We start from the raw sequence: 20,024 nt of genomic DNA on the forward strand, positions 1-20,024 counted from the left end.
TGAGTAGGAGTCTAGGGAGGTGGGGACAACATATGCTGCTAAATATAAGTGTAAAATATGCTCACACAATTCCTAATTAAAGGTATCAATTAAAAAAAAAAAAATTGAGGCAGTCTGTACTGGCAAAAGGAAAAAGAAAACCAGATAACAGGTATTCAGATCAAAATGGTGACATAGTTTTCATTAGTAAAGGAAAGGCACTAATAAAAAGCTGCAGTTTCAGTTGCTTCACAAGAAGCAAAGGCCCAAGAGCAGCTATTGCCATGGCAACAAAAGGAGTGAGGGGATTTCAACTTCTGTACGTTTCAGTGCAGTCTTAACCAAGAGTGAAACTGGCTTGAAAGAACAGCCCCACTAAATTCATTCTTATTCTTTATGAATTGTGTATCTCACTTCACTGCCTTAAAGCTCATATCTTATAGTGATACATCACTGACCACACATGGCTAAAAATGTTTCTGTTAGAAGTCTAATTCTCAGATTATTTCTCTAACTTTCTGCTATATAAAATCATGAGGTTGAATAGGTTGCTAATTTCGGTCAAAAATATTTTTTCAATGCCTTATGCCATAAATTAGGTCCACAACCTATAATACACCTAATTCCTCCTAGTAATGTGTTGGGAACACTAAATCTAATGTTACTCTACTACAAGAACATTCCTTCATCTCTAATTTCACCCTGTATCACTGAAGACTTTTCTTCCATATGTTCATTAATACAATTTCTATCTTTAGCAAAATTTATCTCACAAAAAATACTGTGTGTTAATCCTATTTAATAAGCTTCTCATAAAATATATAAAGTAAGATCATCTTGTAGCCATCAGGACATTTTTAGATCCAAATGATGCTGCCCTGATTTAATTTCTTTTTTAAAAAATTACCCAGGTTTCAATAATGGTGTTGTCTTTTAACATTTCAGATCACAGTATTTCGCATGGGATCAGAAGGACACCAGGATATTGATTTAGCTATCCTGACAGCATTACTAAAAGGTAATAGAGTTTCACTCCACAGTGAGTCTGTATCAGTACAAATGGATTAACTCTGGGTCTCCACTGTGTTGAAAACTGCATTTATTGACAGTATATATGGTATTGAGATGGTAAATTTATACCTTGAAATTGAAGTATGCTTTTTGCTCTAACTGCTTTATACAAATACAGATCTTTCTTTAATGCTTAAATAGCTACTGTTTTTCCTTTCTGAATTTTTATTCTCCACCCACAATCACTAATGCATCACAAGAAACATCAATGGTGACCACCCACCGGTTACTTGAGAAGATTAATACTCACAAGAAGACAGCCAAAGAAATTCTCAGACTTAGATCGCCCTGCTGGCTAGTAGAACATCCAGAAGGAGGTTATCTCCCTTTAGATAAAACTGGCACTACTGTGAAAGTAAAATGTTATCTGTAGTCATCCTAGGAAAGCCTGGGAACTGTGTGGGATTCCTTCCAGCCTCCACTGGTAGAGCTAAGAACTCAACTATTGGGGTGGTAGGGGTTTTAATCTTAAACTTCACAGGTCGATAAATCTTTCTAAGCCATTGCATGTTACACTTATGCTCTTAAAAGATTGTCTTACAGTAAATCTGCTGTTGCTACAGTTCATTATAAACCCTGGTCTTGCAGACACACCATTTAGCTTATCTCCCTTCAAAATATGATATTATCAGGTAATTTAATATCTGCTTGCAAATACAGAAACAGGTGAGATTTTAAAGGCTCTGAAGCACATGTACTTACCTGATGAAGGATTACTCACCCAAGGGTTGGGAGGTTTTAGTCCTCCATTTATATGCTATTTCCCCAAATGGGTTTTTCACAAATTGCATGTATCAATCACCACGGTCACCTTGTTGCTGTCTGGACTGTTTTGTGTTATGTAGTACAGGTCATACTGATTTTAAAAACAGATAATAAGACATACCAAACAATTTTAAAGAGCAATCTGAGAAACATTAGAGTATGGACTTCCAAAGCTGACTGGGAAAAGTTATGCTTCATGAGGCTCTTTAGCAGTTGTCATCATGCTATTGCCACACACACACACACACATAACTGAATAAAAGTGTACACACTGTCATGTGGCAGACCTGAATTTGAATCATAACAAAAAATTTAATAGATTTACTGGGTATTCAAAAGGTAATGGGAATCACTCTTGCTTGTTCCAGGGATCAGTTTTCATCTCAGTTTCTTCCTGTGCAGGCTCACAAAAGCTGTATGAAGAGAAAAGGGAGAAGGCCTGGGTAACCTTCACCTGACCAAGCAAAATAGTATTTTACCTTTTACGCAATTATTAATCCCATTTCAAAAATGTTACTTCAAACATTTAAAACAAAAGTCTGAACAGGAGGAGTAAACAAGCACTGGCCACTTCAAAAGTATGATTGCAAGCCGATAGCTACCAGCCAAGGAAATGAGCTGGAATTATTTTGCTCCAGTAGCTTTTGTTTCTTTAGGCTTCTGTAGTATTGCTTTCTCCACTTCTTTTGCTCATTTCAATCAAGATACCAGTTGTTTGTCCTGCAGGTAACATGACTATTTTGCTGCTACCCTGAGGTAACAAGTTTTAGCCATCTGCATAATTAAATCTCAAGGCATTTTGGCCATCTTCACACAGAAACAATATAAATCAAGGTGAAGAAAGGAAAAAGGAATTAATTCAAAGCAAGGAAGAAGAATTGAATCCACCACCAAATTCCTCTTTTCTATCCTTAGGAAATATTTTAATTGCAGATTTCATTTTTACCTTAAATATGACTGGATCCTTCATTATCCTCAGTGTAAAGTGTATTCTCTTCACATTTGTTCTTAAGACAATCACTGAAACTATTGTTCTTGGTTTCTATTAGTAAGATACAGATTGTCTTAAAGTTGCGATTCCACTTTTTCTAGGTATATTTTCAAGGTCTAAATCCCAACATAGATCCCTGGAGTCTTTTATCACCTTGAAATCTGCCTCTTGGAAGCTGAGGAAAATTAATCACAGGCCTGGGAGGGATTGTTTTCCATTTGAAAAGTTATTCTGCAGTATTTACATGAGCAACTGTACTATGGTTGCACTCTGGGTATACGAGTAGTCCTCTCTGATCTGGAATATCCATTTTGCAAGTGCCTATTTGGTCCTGTCATCTCCTTAGTAAAATAAAATTACCTTCCCTCTTCATAATAGTAGTGCAAGACATCGCAGTGAACTTCCGTTAGCTCAGAAGGTGCCTGGATCTGTGTAAGTAATTTTGACATCTCCTTTCATGCTTGCCTGACAATCTTGATTTGGTAATCTGCTGATGGCAGCAGCACTTGTGTCTTCCTCAAGAGCCAGAGGAACTAAAACTTACACCTCATCTTCCCTGCTTCTCAGCGCTTTCTGATTATGAAGGTCCCCAATGAAGATTAGATTTATTAGATGATGCTTCTTAATCTGAGCTTTCTGATCACAAGGAATGAAAGTCCATATAACTTTTTAATCAATGTGTGCAGAGATGAGATCTCTTGTCTCAGGCAAGTCAGTTGTCCTTATTCATACCATGTCTTTGTGCAAAGGTTCTGGCCCACCCTGAAAGAAATGCTGCCTTTCTGTAAATATACCCCATCAGGCTGACGGATATTTGGGTTTTTCATCGAACAGAGAAATCTAAGGTAGCAGTGCTGAACCACTTGTCTATTGATTTACTAGTAAGCAGATTTGAAGACTGGGTCTGAATTATCTTGAAATTCGTGAGTTTAGGTTCAGGAATTAATCTCTTGCCTCTCTTCAGCACTGTGTGAAAAGGCGGCAGAGACAAGCATGAAACTGGTGAGTAATTATTGGTTACTTTTGCTCGGTCTCACCGATGGGGATTTTGCAGTTCTTGCTAGCCGGTACTCAAGACACACACCGCGTATGATACAAAGTATCCTTTTCTGCTTGCTGTGTAAAATTTGCGATGAGCTCGTCTCCTTTTAAACCCGCATCAGGCACGCTGCCAATGCAGGAACTCTCCTGGACGGGATATTCCACAAGCCCCAAACCCTGCACTGAACACGAGAGATTATTTCCTTGTTTGTTTTCATGAGTCACTTGTTTAATCTTGTCAGCAGATCTATCTTTCTTGGAAGTGATCTCCAATAAACTAGGGAATGGCATCCAAACTGGTTATCAATTTACATTGCATGGATGTCACAACAGCATATGGCTTGTGAATTCCTTTTTTTTTTAATTTCAAGAGACATGCAAATGTAGGAAGTAAGTTTCCAATTGCATGAATTTGTAGCAAGTGAATTTATTGATACAGTTTAACTGTTTGTGCTCTCTTAACTCCAACAGTTGGAACTCAAACAGTAACGGATTTTGTCCTTTTGCAGCTGCTAATTGAGCAGAAGGCATATGACAGGGACGTTAGAGACAGCATATGGAGATGTTCTAAAATATAATTGTTTTGAAGTGGCATCGAAGATCCTAGTTCACGAAGCTGTTGCAATGTCTGGAGCATACTAGCAGCACCAGCCATATTTCAGCTGGTGCTCCAGAAGCCTTCCCAGTGCAATTGTTAGCACTGGGAAAGAGGTGCTGTGTGGTATATACATATCGTAATATTACTGCCATGTAACCCTCTGAGATAAGCCATGTTAGGCTAATGCAGATCTGATGTCTCTGCATACTTTCCAGCCTGTGAATAAGTCATGATTCATGCTCACTGAACAGCCATCATGTAGTATCAGATGGGCCTGGAAGACAGTGTGATGGTCTGCCAACCATGAAATCACTGACACAGAAGGATTTCAGACTTAGGCCAGATATCTGATTACTGCCCTTATAGTTGTTGATGCTATCAGCTTTGTTATTGTCAACTGATTTGCTAAATGCCAGGAAAATGCTTGTAGCAAATGCAGTGGAAACACAGCCTTTTCATCAAAGAGCTGCTGAAACAGAAGACAACATAAGACCTGCTGAGATGCAGAGCAGAAAGTTAATTTGGATTGCTATTTTCCCTAATGTAATTCTTTTCTTTAAATGATGATTCAAAGAGGACACTGACATGCTTAGAAGCACTGTGGAAATGAGTCTCCAACAACCATTTCTGTCTAGATAGATCAGTTTTGTGTCATTTCAGCTTTCCAGATTCCTGAGCACTAAGTATCATAGACTATCCCAGGAGAATCCTTTAGAGGTTTACATTGGTCACAGTAAACTTTAGCTAGTATATAAAAACCTGTAGTCTATCTCTTCAGGAATCTGGGATCCTGCAAGGGCACAACACTCATTGTCTGACATGTACGCTGGCTCACCTAGGATACAGAGTCAAGTTTATGGTCCCAGGCTTTATCTTCAAGGAGTATTGCATTTTTGGTCCAAGATATTGGATAGACCATCTACCTTTTACCAGAAGAATCTATGCAAGATATCCAAGCACTCCCGGATGGCCACCTAAGAGCATAAAGTTAACACCTGCAGGAACTAACAGCTGTCCCAGATCTCCTTGTTGTTCATTCAACTTCGCACTATCCTTGCATTGTCTATCTATATCCAGCAATATCTATACTGAAATAAAATACTGCCAAATCAATGCATTGCATCCCAAATGCAACTTTTCTTCTAGGAACAGATGAAGGGAAGAGTCCCGCTGCAGACATTAGTCATATTGTCTTAAAACGTTCTTTTGAGGAACATATCTTATACTCAGTCAGACACCAGGATACTGAGTAAATTTTACATAGACATTAGTCATATCACCTAAAACACTATTTAAAGCAGTAAGTATACTACAGTAATTAAAATAATACTACACAACTAAGCAGATAATCTTTCCATGACACAGCATGAAACAGAAATGCAGGGAGAGGAAATGCTAATTTCTCACCACTGACAGTGTTAAGGGCCTAAGAAGTAGTTCCAGTGTGATCCCTGTATTGAGTTGATGAGAGCAGTAGGTTATTAACTCTACCTTGTTTTTTGATTTCCCAAATATCCTTCAGCTTTGATTTGAGTACATTGCAGTGATGCTCATGAGCAAGATGAGTCCTCAGACAAGTCACTTTTTGGATTCTTCTTACTGACTCAAATCCATGCTCTGTGGCACCAAATGCAATCAAGGAAATGATTGAAAGGAGACAGTGTCTTAAGAAAGCCCAACTCACATCTGTTCTAGGGAGTTTTTCTTATATTAGTAGAATTATATTTACTTCTTAATACTGGATAGATTTCCACCTGAAATAGCCTGAATACTTTCTTTTTCATTTGAGTCAAAAGTCATCAGTCCATCCTGGAATAAAATCAATTAAACAGCGTCTGCAGCCCATATGCTGCCCTGTACAAACTTTTATAGTTTTTATTTTCCTTCTCTTATGTAAGACCAGTGTAATCCACATTCACCTGAAAACCACATAGGGAAGACAGGAAAGAGGAGAAGGGTGCACGGGCTTTCCAGCAACAAACCTCACTCTGGGAGCAGCCACCCCACCAGGTGTATCAGAGCCCCAGCATGCAGACCTGTACTGCCCAGTCTACACCCTAGCTGATGGACTGGTTTGGACCTGAAGTAGAAAAACCCCTTGAGAAACCATACATTTCCTTCAACTGCCAAATGTCTGCAGCACTCTGCAAAACAATGAAATGAACCTTTATGGTAACAAGCACTGAGAAGAGCATCATCTCTGGGACTGCACATGCACCAACAGGAAAACTTGTCCACTGCTAGAAGCCTTAAACACCACGGAGGGAGGTGGGAAAGACAGAGGCTGGAGTATGGCTTGCTTTCCCCTCTGCTCAGTCTTTAGAGAAATAAGCATGCTCAAAGAAAACAATTCTGATGAACTGTTGGGCTTGGGGGCCTTTCTGGAGATGCAGCCATCACCCCATGCAGTTGCTTTTTCATGTGATCAGATGTACCAGAAGGCCCTGTGTTCATCCAGCAGCCAGGTTCTTCCTAAAGCATGAAAAGGCCCAGGAATGCTAGGTCACTCAACACAAACTGGGAAACCCCTAGCTCCCTGCTAGGGGTCAGAAGGTGTTCACCTGGAGCCTCTATGATTTGGCTTGAGTTTTGGCTGAAGTGGGGGCAGCATAAGTAGCCCACTTCCCCAAGACCATCTGATCCACTCTTGATCCAAAATGGTTTCTAAGCAGGCTGCACCTCCGGCTACCCAGACTGTAGGCTGCAGTCAGTTTAGGAAAATCAGGAGGTGGAGCTCCCCCATCACATGTGCAAGATGGTGCCAGGCTGTGGGATCGCCATCACTGCCCCTGGGTTTTGGAGTTCACCCTTGTGCCTCCTCTACTGCTCACCAGACAGCTTGCCTGAGCACCTGCTGAAGCTCCCGCTTCTCCTGCGGGCACACGGATGGGAAGGAGGAGATCTAATGACATTTTGAGAGGATCTGTTGTTTGCTTCAGAAAGGGGGAGAACATTATTTGCTCTCTTTACTTAATTTACACTATCATTCCCACTGCGGGTAGTTTTTTCCTGGTTTTAAAAGTAAAACTGTAGAGACATTTTTGCCCTTGATGAAGGTAAATGTCTTCTGCTCTTGAATGTTGCATGTTGCTTGTGTAAGAAGCTCAGAAAGGTTCAGATGTCGTTGGCATCCCCCATGACATCTCTTGTGAGAGCTTTTGTCTGTGTTGTAGTATACAGCGATGAGAAGCTGTGTCTTATGCAAAGGGGTTCCTGTTACTTCTTAGTCACAGAAAGGTCTTTTACTGTTTTCACTGTTTCTTCTTCTTTTCTTCATTTCTTTTTAGTGTTCTGCTCCTGCATCACCTACCTTTTTATCAGACCTCATTTCTGTAATAAAATGAAAGTGATCTGGATGATCTACAGTCCACCACCTCCCAAATAATTGCTGTATATATTGCCAAGTATTTGGCAAAGTTTCATGGCAGTGAACTAACTGCAAAGTTGAGAGTTATGAAATTAAACTGTAGGCTAAGCTTCCCAAAGGTCTGCTGAACTGATATTTTACAGAGAATTTCAGTGGCCAGCATGTTACGCTTTATGTTTTCCATGCCTTCAATTTCAGAGTCCACTTTCAGCTGGAACAGTGCATGATTATGAATAGTACTGAAATGGGGACAGAAATGCTTTGAAGTAATGAAAAACTCTTGTTTGTCCTCACTCCATGATATCAGTATAAGAATTAATAATGACAAGAAAACAGCGGAGGTATGAGGCCTTTAAAAAATGATCCTTTATACAATCACCTAATCATTGCAAGCAGCTATGTAGTTAAAAGTTGAAGGGCCTTTTATTTATTTGGTTGATCAGTTCATTCAGGCCAGTTCTCCCTGTGACACTGAAGCACAAATACTGTTTTATTATTACAAATCAGCTAATAACCATGAAATCCTTAGTGAAGTATTAAAAAAGCACAGCAGGGCAGGAATGTCCCACAGCGTTCATTAAAACTACAGGGAAAAACACACCCTCCCTTCCAAAAAACAAACAGCTCCAATCCCATCTTATCATCTGCATAGTTTCTTGTTTAATTCAGATATATTATACCTTGACACCAGCTTTATAGCATGCTTTCTTACACAAATATTGCATGTGTGAAGGGAAATTTGTCCCACCAAGGCCCCTCAGTACAAATAGATAGAGGAGAAATTCCTGTGCTTGTACAGGATCCCCACCTTATCAGGTGGGAATGCATAAAAGATGTGCATAAAATGCACGACTACTGAGATTGGTGTGGTCTGTCTGAGTTGAACCTGTTTGTAATTGCTAGATGTATGTGTGCGTATATGTGCGCGCTTGTGTGCATACGTGTGTGTGTGTGCGTATTCCTGCAGCTGGATCAGTATCCCTCCTGGCTTCTGCTCTTGCTTCCTGTCCGAGAGGAAGGAAACCAGTTCACTCCACCACAAGTTGCATCTGCCGATATTGCATGTACCTACTGTATTTTTCAAGGAGGGTGTGAGGAAATAATTAATGTTTATGAGACAATCTGAGAACCATAGATTCAGATTTGAGAACCAGTATTTTATTACAGGAACAATGGAAGGTTTGGTTTTGTTTTAATATGAGATCCGTTGCAGAAATGACATGGACATCTGTGAGACTTTTGACAAAGAGAAATTACCATGGTGGTCTGTTGACTGAGTCTAAAGTATGTCTTGTTTCTTCTTTCTCCTCCTCTCCTCCCTGCACCCCTGTCTGTATACACAGGAGCTAACGCATCTGCTCCCGACCAGCTGAGCCTAGCATTAGCCTGGAACAGAGTAGACATCGCCCGCAGTCAAATCTTTATTTACGGGCAACAGTGGCCGGTACAGTATATATGCTGCATCTTCTACTGAAAACACTTTAAACCCTACACAACATTAAATCCATTCTGTTGGCAGCGGTGGTTTTAGCACAGTTTAAAATATACTGAGTCATGCTCCCAGCCAAACACAAAGTTCCCATTCACAGCTACTGAAGGCAGGCACGGTTACAAAGATGTTAATATGTCCCCTTGTTCAAGGAAATGGTGACATCTAGTGATGCCTTAACACTGAGAGACCACACCTTTAAAGAAACGGGAAGCAACACATTTATACTATCAAGCAATGATTCTGCCACCTGAGAAAAACGAGTATCTGTTTACAGCCATGTTACATTGTTAGGGTATAAATTAAAGGAAAGGCAAAACTTCTTTTTGCTTTTCAAGCAATATGCTTTTATATACAAACACTGAATTTGATGATGGTCGGACATCAAAAATAGGCTGCACAAATGTTGGAGGTCATGAAGTGGACCACGAGAGCTGATCAGTAATGTTACCACAGAAGTGCTGTGGCTCCAAACCTGAGCTGGTGTTAATTTCGTGCCCAGTGCTGCTCTGCATCAATCTGCCTGCTTCACATCTGCCCCATCTTATGCTCCATCTGCCAGCTGTGGGGACAGGCTCCCTGGCTAACACTGTTCCCCTGGGGGACACCATGGGCAGAGCTTCTCTGCAGGAGTGGGAGGGCTGTAAACAGAGTGGTTATTGAACACTCTGTGGGGCAAAGGAGGAGCAGTCAACTCCCAACTTGTGCTGCAGTTTTTACAGTGGTAGAGGTCACCCAGAAAAAAAAACAGGACTCTGTCTCTACCTGTAACTCCTTAAAGCCCACCATATCTTCATTCAGAAGGTTTAATTGGATCACAATATTCATTACTGTGACACTTGTTTTGTCACCGTCATGAAAATTTCATATGCTATCATTACATGGGCATTTACAACTCCCCATGGAAAAATTATAACAAGAGGAAAAGCTTCTGTTTAAATATCCTTTTTAAATGTAGTTTCTGGAGCTTGCTGCCCCTTAAAGCTAGTTTCAAAAATCCTTGCCTTTTCAGTTATGGAGTGAACAGGACTATTTATCTTGTCTTCAATATTGGCCATAAGTACGCATCAAAACATAGGAGGGATTTTAATGGTACTAAACTGTCCTTATTGTTATCGCTCCATCACCACATCATAGCAAAAATTTGCATAAATGCTGCAAGCTGCAATCATTTTGCAAGGTAAATAAAAGCTGGAAGTATGAGATAATTTCTCATCCTTCTAACTCCCCCCAACCTGCAGAGATAGAAAAGGAGAGGTTTTCATAAGAAGACCTCTTGCATTTGACACTTCAAAGAAATGCTAACTGTGAAGTTATTTCTGCTTCCTGGGTGTCCAAGTTTCCCTGAGTTTCCACACCACGAGCAGAGGAAAAAGCTAATAAAGACAGAATTAAAGTGAGTGAGTGTGCACATGACAAATATACCCAATATAAATAAAATGTTTGTCAGGAAAGTGAGGAATAAAGTTAATAATGAGATGGTGAATAGTGTGGAAGTGTGGTCACCAGTTTCCTGGGTTCCAGTTCCTTGGTCCTAATCTGGATTTCCTAGAGTATGTTAATCTTAACACTCTGACATTCATTTTTGAAATGCTACCCTGAGTCAGAGAAACCAATATAGACTAAAACTGTGATTATCCCATTTTAAGTTTAGCAGAGCAACCCTCAGAATTTTGTCAGGACTCCCTGCTTGTGCCAGGGTGACCGGACCAGCCGGATACAGCCTGTGATACCCAGGAATGGCCTGAATTAATCGCTTGCTTTGCAGGTGGGCTCCCTTGAGCAAGCAATGCTGGATGCACTGGTGTTGGACAGAGTGGATTTTGTGAAATTACTCATAGAAAATGGAGTAAGCATGCATCGTTTTCTCACCATCTCCCGGCTAGAGGAATTGTACAACACGGTAGGGCCAACCTAAGGCAAATTTTCTATCTCTATATTCATTGTTCTAGCTTCCACTCTTATTGCAACGACATGATGGTGCCCAAGGCAGCCAACACCTGCTGCGGAAATTTTCCATGTTAGAAGTCCACATTGTCTCTTTAGCTTTGCCTCATATAATGGAACACACTGTGTCTTGCCCACCTAATCTGCTGTACAGATTTTGTAAGACATGGATTAAGCCTCCCACAGTACCAGCTGACTTCTGGTCATTGTAATTCCAATATGATAGACCTGAGATTTAGGCTGATGGCACTGACTGGAAGACAGTAACTGGAAAGTTAGGACCTGTAGGATGGTGATACATGACTCCTGACAGTATAAGCTCTTACAGTTTCAGAAAAATCTTGCAACTGTTAATCAAACTCAGCCACTAGAACACAAATAGAAGCAAACTTCTTGGGATAATTTTCTGAATTTAAAGGTGAAATCTGATTATTTCAGGAGGTCTATTACAGTGAAGGAACTTCCCCACATCCTCACCAAATGTTCCAAAAATGATAGTTTTGACTTTTAAAAGCCTGTTTGCAAGTTTTATATCTTTGCCCTTAAAATGAACATAAAACTGCACAGGTTCATATTGCTTCTGAGTTCTTAACTGCAAAACACATTCCAGCATTCACATCATTATTGCCTACCGAGAGAAACCAATAAGTTCAAATTGCTTAACTGGTATGGAAAAAATCTTAAAGCATTGTCTAGTTCTTAGGATTGCTAGTTCTGTCTGTTGGAGAGAAGTCATGGTATAGTGCATAGCCCTTTTCAAAAAGTTTTTTTCTGCCAATACTTTTCAAAGCTCTGCCATCATAAGCTGCCACACTGGGCTGTTATCCAGAGGTTTTTCACACTATGGTGACCAGAAGTCAGTCTTTCAAAAATATCAAATATGAAAATAATTCATTAAATTTGTACAAAATATAGAGGAACAGGTATCCGTGCCACCCTTGAGACAGTTTCCCATCCGACCTTTGATCGGCTTAAACTTTGCCTATCCACTAGCGTCTATGTATTAAGAACAGAAAGCCTATGAGATTTCTTGCTACAGAGATAAGCGTTATAGTTCTTGTACCAAAGCCAGTTTTTACAGGGAGAAAGTTTGAGGAAAGTATTCAGTGCTACAGCTAAAACAAGGTCTTTTGGAACAAATTTATTGTGAGCTATAGAAATCACCATAAATTATTCATGCAAGAGTTCCAAAAGACCCAGGCTGTGAAATGCCTAAACTACCAATTATGTTATATGACCTAATGCATCCATAATAGCCTTAGCGCCCAAAAAATTACAAGGCCAGTCAAAAAAATACCAAATTTCAACATGAGCCCTGAGAGTGACCTGGGAAGCTACAAACGAGTGAATCTGACTTCTGCTGCGGCAAATTTGTAAAAATACATTAAAGAATAGAATTAATAGACAAGTGGATCAATTTTATGTCAAGAAAGAGTTTACCCAGCTTCTGTAGAAAAATGTTAAGCCTTACCATTTCTGAAGTCAACATGCAGAAGAATAAGGACATTGCACTTGGTCCACCTGTTTTTGCAAAACCTGTTTGACAATATTTGAAAACCTCAAAGGTTATTAAAGAAATTTAGCTGTCATGGCATAGAAGACAAGGGGCACTTGTGGTTTAAAAACTACTTGAAGGATAGAAAACAGAAAGTAGGAATACATGGTCTGTTCTCACCACAAAAGGACACTATGACCAGGGTCATCCAAGACCCTGTCCTGGGACCACTGCTGTTCAGCCTGTTTAGAGGTGATCTGAAAAATAGTAACTACTGAAGGGACAGTGCTTGCAGGTGATTTAGCATCACTCAGGGTAGGCAAATCTGAAGCAGCCTATGAAGAATCACAGGAAAGTCTCATCATGCTTAGTGATGGGGTCACATAAAATTAAGTGTTTGCAAGTGCAGAGCAATGTATATATGGAAACACTCACTCTGCACACATGCAGTGGTCTCATCTATCAGCAGTTACAGCCAGGGAGACCTTCCATAAAAGTCTCTTAAATATCAGCAACAGTCAAAAACACAACAGCAAAGAAAGTACTTCTCCACATAACATATAATTGAAATTGTGGGATTCTGCTGCAGAATGTTTTGCATGTCAGGTGGAGTCAAAAGAAGATTGGACAAATTCACAGACTGTGTGGCTTTCAGTCAAGACAGCCTAGATGCAATGTCAGGCTCAGGGGCTCTCTGAGCCACCAGCGGTCGAAGTGGAGATCCTGAGTGCAGGAAGGCTGACACTTAAGCAGCTGTTTTTCCTTCCACTCTCTCCCAGAGGCTGTGCACGTTGTGCTGGGCTCCTGCTTTCCCTAAGACAGGAGCCTAATCTGTAATATAGGACTTTCTTTTTCATCCAGTATGGCAGTTCTTGTGGTTTTCTTACTGAAGGGTTTTGCACAAAAGAGAATTCAGGTGAAATAATGCTCTTGTAATTGATTTTATTTTTTTTAATTGACAACACTGTACACTTGAAGTGCTCTCAGTTGCCTGATTTTTAAACTACTAAGGCAAGAAAGCCATTTCAGCATTTACACCTTGCAGGTCTTTGGACAATGCAAAACTATTTTATTCTTCTTTATTTGTCCTTTGCAGAGACATGGACCATCCAACACTCTGTACCATCTAGTCAGGGACGTCAAAAAGGTAAGAGTCAAATAGACGGTAGGTTGGAGATAATGCTGTGATTGCTTTTTGTAGCTAGACACAATCTCTGTTTTGCATGAGCTTTCAGTCAGAGCCTTCTCCTTCCCCTGCCATTACAGAATGTCCTGTTTGTATGTACCGAATATGAACTTTTTGCATACAAAGGACAATTAGCAAGTTATTTGGCTTGCTTTCTCTGTGGTTTTAAATGCTTGGGTAATAGTGCTTCTGCTAGCATAATTGTAGGCTCTTACATACCATGTGGGTTTATGCTGTTATCTGTATTTTTCCATACCTGCAACTATTGTCAAAGCTAATTTCCATGTTGTTAGTTTACTTCCGAGCCTGTAAAATAGCCCTTATCCTTGTGCTGGATCGTAGTTTGTTAGAAACAGTTCCTCGTTCTGTGTTGTGTGGTATATTGTAGCCATCTTCCTCAGCAGAAATATACAAAAAGAAGTAGTGCAACTTTCCCCTGACCCCTTATCAAGTTAATTTCAAGCATCTTGAATTACAAAGAGCCATTAGGAGGGCAGGACAGAAACACAGAAAAGTATAGTGACAGGAAGGAGATACCAAACACCTTCAGCAATGTGTTCAGGATTAAAAGTGTTACAGCAGCAGCAATGAATGAAAATCCCTTATCCTCTAAATATATGGATCAAGTAAGGAGATTGAGTCTGCAACTGACCTCATCAACTTGAATATTCTCCCAAAGCATGTGCAGATTACAACTTTGTACATTATGTAAGTCGGACCTCAAGGGTAGCATACTTGAGAAAGGAGATTTCTGTACATGGGACTAGATAGAAGATTGAAAAAGGAATGGAGATTTTTTTGTAAGAGCACAGGTTTTGGTGGTTTCTTCTGTCACTGACAGCTAAGCAGAACCAAAGACAACTAGGGGAGGGGAGTGGCAATGCTTCATATATCGTCTTTCTGTTAAATAATGCTACAGAATAATCAGTAGTTATGTTTAGGGCAGTTCTGGTGGCTTTCTTTGGTTAGTGTGTTACATGGCATCTTCATTGTTCAATTATATATAGCATATTAAGTGACCACTGGAAAGTGTGAAATGCCTACAGAAGAAACTAAACTGTTCTTATGCACAAATCCCCTTGGATGGAGCAGACTAAAGCTAGAACACATTTAGACTGGCTACTTCTCTTGAAGCCCAAGTTACTAGAATATTTTTTTACTAAATATGCAGTTATTTATGTGCCTATAAGAGCTTGAAACAAGCATAATCTGTCTTCTTACTATAAAATATAATCGTTTCCAAACTCCTTCTCTCCCCCAGCATCTCCTTTCCAAGTCCTCCTTCAAAGGCATAGCAATTTGTATGTTGAGTGACTAAATAATATCAATAACTTTTTCTGAGTCCCTAACAAAAGTTGTATTTTTAAAGGAGCTCTTGAAAAAAAGGCATCAAAATAGGCGAAGACAATCAGTACTCATAAGTATATATTGATAGACATTGCCATTAAATAAACTTACACCATATTTAATGACATTATTTGTTCCGTGGTGATTGCTAAATTTTAGGCGATGGTCATTTTTCCATAAATTCATCTTTCTTTCCCCTATCCATATCTAAAGTCTCCAGTAATTCCCACTACATGAAGTCAATGTGTAGTTAAAGCCCAGTAGTTAAGGGCTTTAAAAACAGCCTGATGAAGGCCTCCGGCACCTTCATCAGTAAACTACACCTCTGGGGGTGTATTTCTCATTTTGTCAGTGATGAGGAACAACTGTGGTTCACTCAGAGAAAAGTGACACCTTGCCATAGCCCTGCCATCTGAGCAGATCCCTTACCGGTCAACCAAGCCGTAAATCAGTCAGCAGATCTGACAACAGTTTAAATGAAAACACCTCCTTGGAAGTAACTTCTTAATGGACATCACTATTTGACAGTTAAGTGGCCCACCGTGCATGAAAACCAGACCACGCTGCTGATGTTAGTTTTTTGAGTTTATATATGTTTTGATGCCAGATACCTAACCTCTCAGATTTAATTACAGTATCACAAAATATAAGTACAAAAAATGTAGTATGTCACTTGAGACAACACTTAAGGGATATGCATACTCTATGCTTTTTACGCATACATCCCAATTTTAAAACCTGCACTATTTAAAAGGGTGTATGCTATAGAAAGTTATTTACATCTGCATCATTGTGAATTCTCAAATAGAAAATGGATGCTTACAAATCATAGAAGCATTATTTAATTTACTACTATTGAATTACACAGCTGTATAAACCTCTAGGAGGGGTGTTTTTGTTTGAAAGACCACCCTGCCTGCTTAATAAAGCAAAGAATTCAAACAACAGAAGTCACATTACCACATCCTGTTTGTGGCAGCTTACAGATGCACATGTGTGCATGCACACACACATGCACAAACATATAAGGCAACAATGTATTTTCTCTTTGGATTTCCAAATATCGCTGTGAAGACTGTTAGCCTGGGCAGCATATTGTAAAGGCCTGGAGACACAGTCTTAAAGAATTTACAATAATCAGAGCACGCTTAAATTCTGCATATATTAACAAGACAAAGTACTTCCTAATGACTCTGCTTTAGAGACAACTGTGTTCATCTCTCTTTTCGATCCTCTCAATTCCATAACTACATACAGGGACAAATCTGCCTGCATCGTTTGCGTCGTGACCTTTTTGACATCTCCTGTCAAGGGTACAGGATTTAACAACAGGTTGACTCCCTTCCCTAGACCGTACAAACCGATGCATACAGACTAAGCAGGAAGAAACAGTGGCCGTGCTTGACATCCTGTCTGTAAGTGGGGGTTGCCCTCTACAGGCTGTTTTTAAAAAATCCTTCCCTAGCTCAACTAGCTAATGAAGATCAGTAGAAATTAGCAGATTAATTTTTTCTTTAATCCAAAATTTTATATAAACAATACATCTTAATCCCACTCTGTGGTGAAATAATTTTTCTTGGTAATTTTAAGCTTGGTACCTGCTGAGTATAAAAATTCACTTAAAGTGAAAAAATACTATAATTGATTTGTTACAGTTTAAAGTTGAAGTTTCTTCAGGAAAAGAATAATGCATTAGCACTGAAGAGTTTGTCCCGACATGGAAAGGCTAGTTGATTATTAACTGGGGTACCTATCATACCCCAAAATCAAACCTTCTCCTCTGTCAGTCCTGACCACCTTGGCTGTACTAGAATTAGCCTACCCAAATTTTTGCTGTTCTTGGAGGGGTTCTGGCCCACTTGCACCACTGTGCTTCACTGACAAGCAGAATCACCGCTGCCAGGGTGGTTCAAGGTGTCTGCTGATACGGCAAATGCTTTGGCACATGCATAACTGCTCTCAGAAGGATGGTCCAATTGGCTTTACTAGGGCTGCTCACTTTGGAAAAGTAATTGTGTGTTAGCATGGAGCCATACATATGTGTACATCTATAAAATGTGTATTTCTGCTGTGAATTTGTGAGTTTTCTTTAGTGAAGTGTTTCAATATTATCTGGGAGGTTTAGATGCATCTCTTATTAAAGTTACTCTATTGGAAAATTTTTATCTAAATCCCTTTATGAAATTTTAGAAATCAGAAGAACTGTATCAAGAAACTCATGCTTTCTAACACATGCAGCACCCTGGTGCCTGTTGTGCTTTCTTAATTGCTCAAATAATTTTTGCCACTTAATAATATCAAAGCATTCAGTTTTAGTGTCTTACATTAAGGCAGCAGGAGTCTGTTGAAGAACTACAACTCTGTCTTGGAGCTACAACTCCCACTTCTGCCAGTGCCTTCATTCTTGTTCTAGTAAAACTGTCATTGCTTTAAGAATTCTGGAGAGAGAAGAACATTTTGGGGAAAAAACAAGCAAATAAACAAAACAAAAAAAAAATCCTAGCAGGATTTAATTTTTAGACTTACGTTATTTTTCTTTAAACAGTTCAGAATAAAAATGACTGCGTTCAAATAAGCTAAGCTAATATGCATTCCTGCAAACCATAGTGATTCCCCTGCCCATCAGATTAGCCAAGAGTAGGAAGAGTGCAAAAGGATATGCTAAGGGACATTACTGAAAGATAGTTGGCAGCTCACCTTTTGCCACTAAATTTGTTTGATCTTCTGTCCCTTTGAATCCCAGCCCATTGCTAAGCATGGTACACCACAGCACTACCTCCCTCTCTCCTTCCTCGACCTTTCAGTGTGCTGTTTGTACCGTGGTGAGCAGGGAGGGAAATAAGCGTTGCTCTTCCTGGCTGAAGTAAAAGAGAAAGAAGGATCTTGGATCCATTTCATCTCTTCTGCAGAACCAGTTGCCATCTGCTCTCAATTAGTGTTTCTCTGCTCTGAATCTAATAAGCACATCTGCAGAAAAGCCAGGCAGATATCTGCAGACATGCAGATATTTCCAGCAAGACATGGCAGTCATAAAATTTGCTCCATGCAAATTACTAATCTTCTTTTGATGACCACATAAAAAGAGCTACAGGCTAACTGTAAGCTGTGCTGTATATCATTATAGAAAATGTGATTATTTTATTACAGTGCACTGAAGAAGTTTGAGGCTAGCAATTACAGTTTCCTGTTATTTCTGCAATGTTGATTATACAAGTTAATTTTTTACTAGAGTAATTTTCTCTTTTTCCAAGGCTACTGCTCATAGTTCACAGAAGGATAATTTACCTTTCTTTCCACCTTTAATTTGTAGTCACGTCTTGCACAATGACATACAGGACAGACAGGGTTCTGTAAATCTACAGCGTTCTTAATGAGATCTCTAGATCCGGATGACCTATTCACAGTTTGCTGAACCATGCCTTCTTTTCTGGTAGGCAACTGCTTGCTGAACCATAAACTCTCATCCGAACAATTCGGGGGCAGTGATTTAGAGAAGGAGGCAAAGTTTCATTTGGGGGCCTTCCCTTCCCATTAGCCCTTTCCTCCTGTAAATGGATCAGAGTCTTCCTTGTGGAATTCCCAGGGGGGGGAACAGAAGAGCAGATGTGCCCACGCTGGGGTTTTGTTCTTCCATTGCCAGAGACCCCCAAGAGGCCTTCACCGGCACATCCGTGAGACCAACCCACCCTGAAATTGTTCTGGCCTGCTAGGTGTCGCATTAGGCTTACTGCTACTGGAGAACAGAAATGCCCAGTTAACTCAAAGACAGACTCAGATTTATATGCAGTAAGAGACAATCTATTACTGAGATCTTCATAGCTTTGCAAGCCATAAGCATTGGAGAACTCATAACCTTAGTGTTGCTATTTTCAGTCTTGACAGTGAAGAGAAGGAAGATATGTGCAAGGGAGTTCACAAAGTGAGGGCAATAAGATGTGGATATATTTATCATTCTTTTTCCCTTCAAAATAAAAGATGCATGCTGAAGACATTGTATATATATATGTTATATTTAACAGAGGATAAGAAAGGAAACGAAGTGGAAGAGCAAGCATGTAGACGCCTTTTCCAGGATTCTGCTAATGACCCTTGCCACAAGCACAGTTCACCTCTTGGGAGACAATCTCGCTGGCACTGCTGGAAATTAGGTAGCAAGATTACTGTGCTTAGAGAGGCTTTCAGTAAAATATGTTGGGAGTTCAAGGAGGGACCATCTAGGAAAATTGCTAGGCCTGTAGTTTTCTTCTTGAACAAAACCCCAAAGAATTAACCACAGATATTTTGTTCATTACAACTTTCATACTTACTTTCATAAATACAGATGCTTTCCTCATACTAGGTGTGGAATTTAAGCAAAGAAGATATGTGTTTATTTGTACATAACCCCAAGAACAAATGTTAACAGACTCTCCTTGCCTCTAGCAACTAGCAATAACTCATGCACTGTGTAAGTCCTCTAGAGTAGATAACATAGCTCCCCTGCACTTCCTTTCCTGGAACATGGGAAGGAAACACTGCAGAATGGGAAGATCACATGCAGGAGCTGGTTCCATGTGAACAAATGATATCGCATGATGTCACTTCACCGTGCCTTGGCAGTGCAGATGAGGCAGTCCAAAGGGATGCCAGCAGAGACGTGAGATGCCAGGACAAGAGTTGTGGGGGATAGATGGTGCAGAAAAGGTGCTATCTTGCAGGACTAGAGTCCAGCAACTGTGCCTGAACTTTCAAGTGTGCTGATCCTCGTG

The 20,024-nt window shown here is 39.9% G+C and overlaps 1 protein-coding gene across 2 annotated transcripts in view; it reads left to right on the forward strand.

Annotated features, from left to right (window-relative positions):
* Nucleotides 1–20,024, forward strand: part of TRPM3 (transient receptor potential cation channel subfamily M member 3) — a 287,376-nt gene that overhangs the window by 213,466 nt on the left and 53,886 nt on the right. For both annotated transcript variants that reach the window (XM_076361851.1, XM_076361852.1), the window contains exons 9-12: nucleotides 925–997; nucleotides 9,156–9,256; nucleotides 11,070–11,204; nucleotides 13,840–13,890. In XM_076361851.1, the coding sequence (XP_076217966.1) occupies nucleotides 925–997; nucleotides 9,156–9,256; nucleotides 11,070–11,204; nucleotides 13,840–13,890 (360 nt within the window). The remainder of the gene's footprint in view (nucleotides 1–924; nucleotides 998–9,155; nucleotides 9,257–11,069; nucleotides 11,205–13,839; nucleotides 13,891–20,024) is intronic.

Source organism: Aptenodytes patagonicus, chromosome Z (genome assembly GCF_965638725.1).
Source record: "Aptenodytes patagonicus chromosome Z, bAptPat1.pri.cur, whole genome shotgun sequence".
NCBI classification, from domain to species: Eukaryota; Metazoa; Chordata; class Aves; order Sphenisciformes; family Spheniscidae; genus Aptenodytes; species Aptenodytes patagonicus.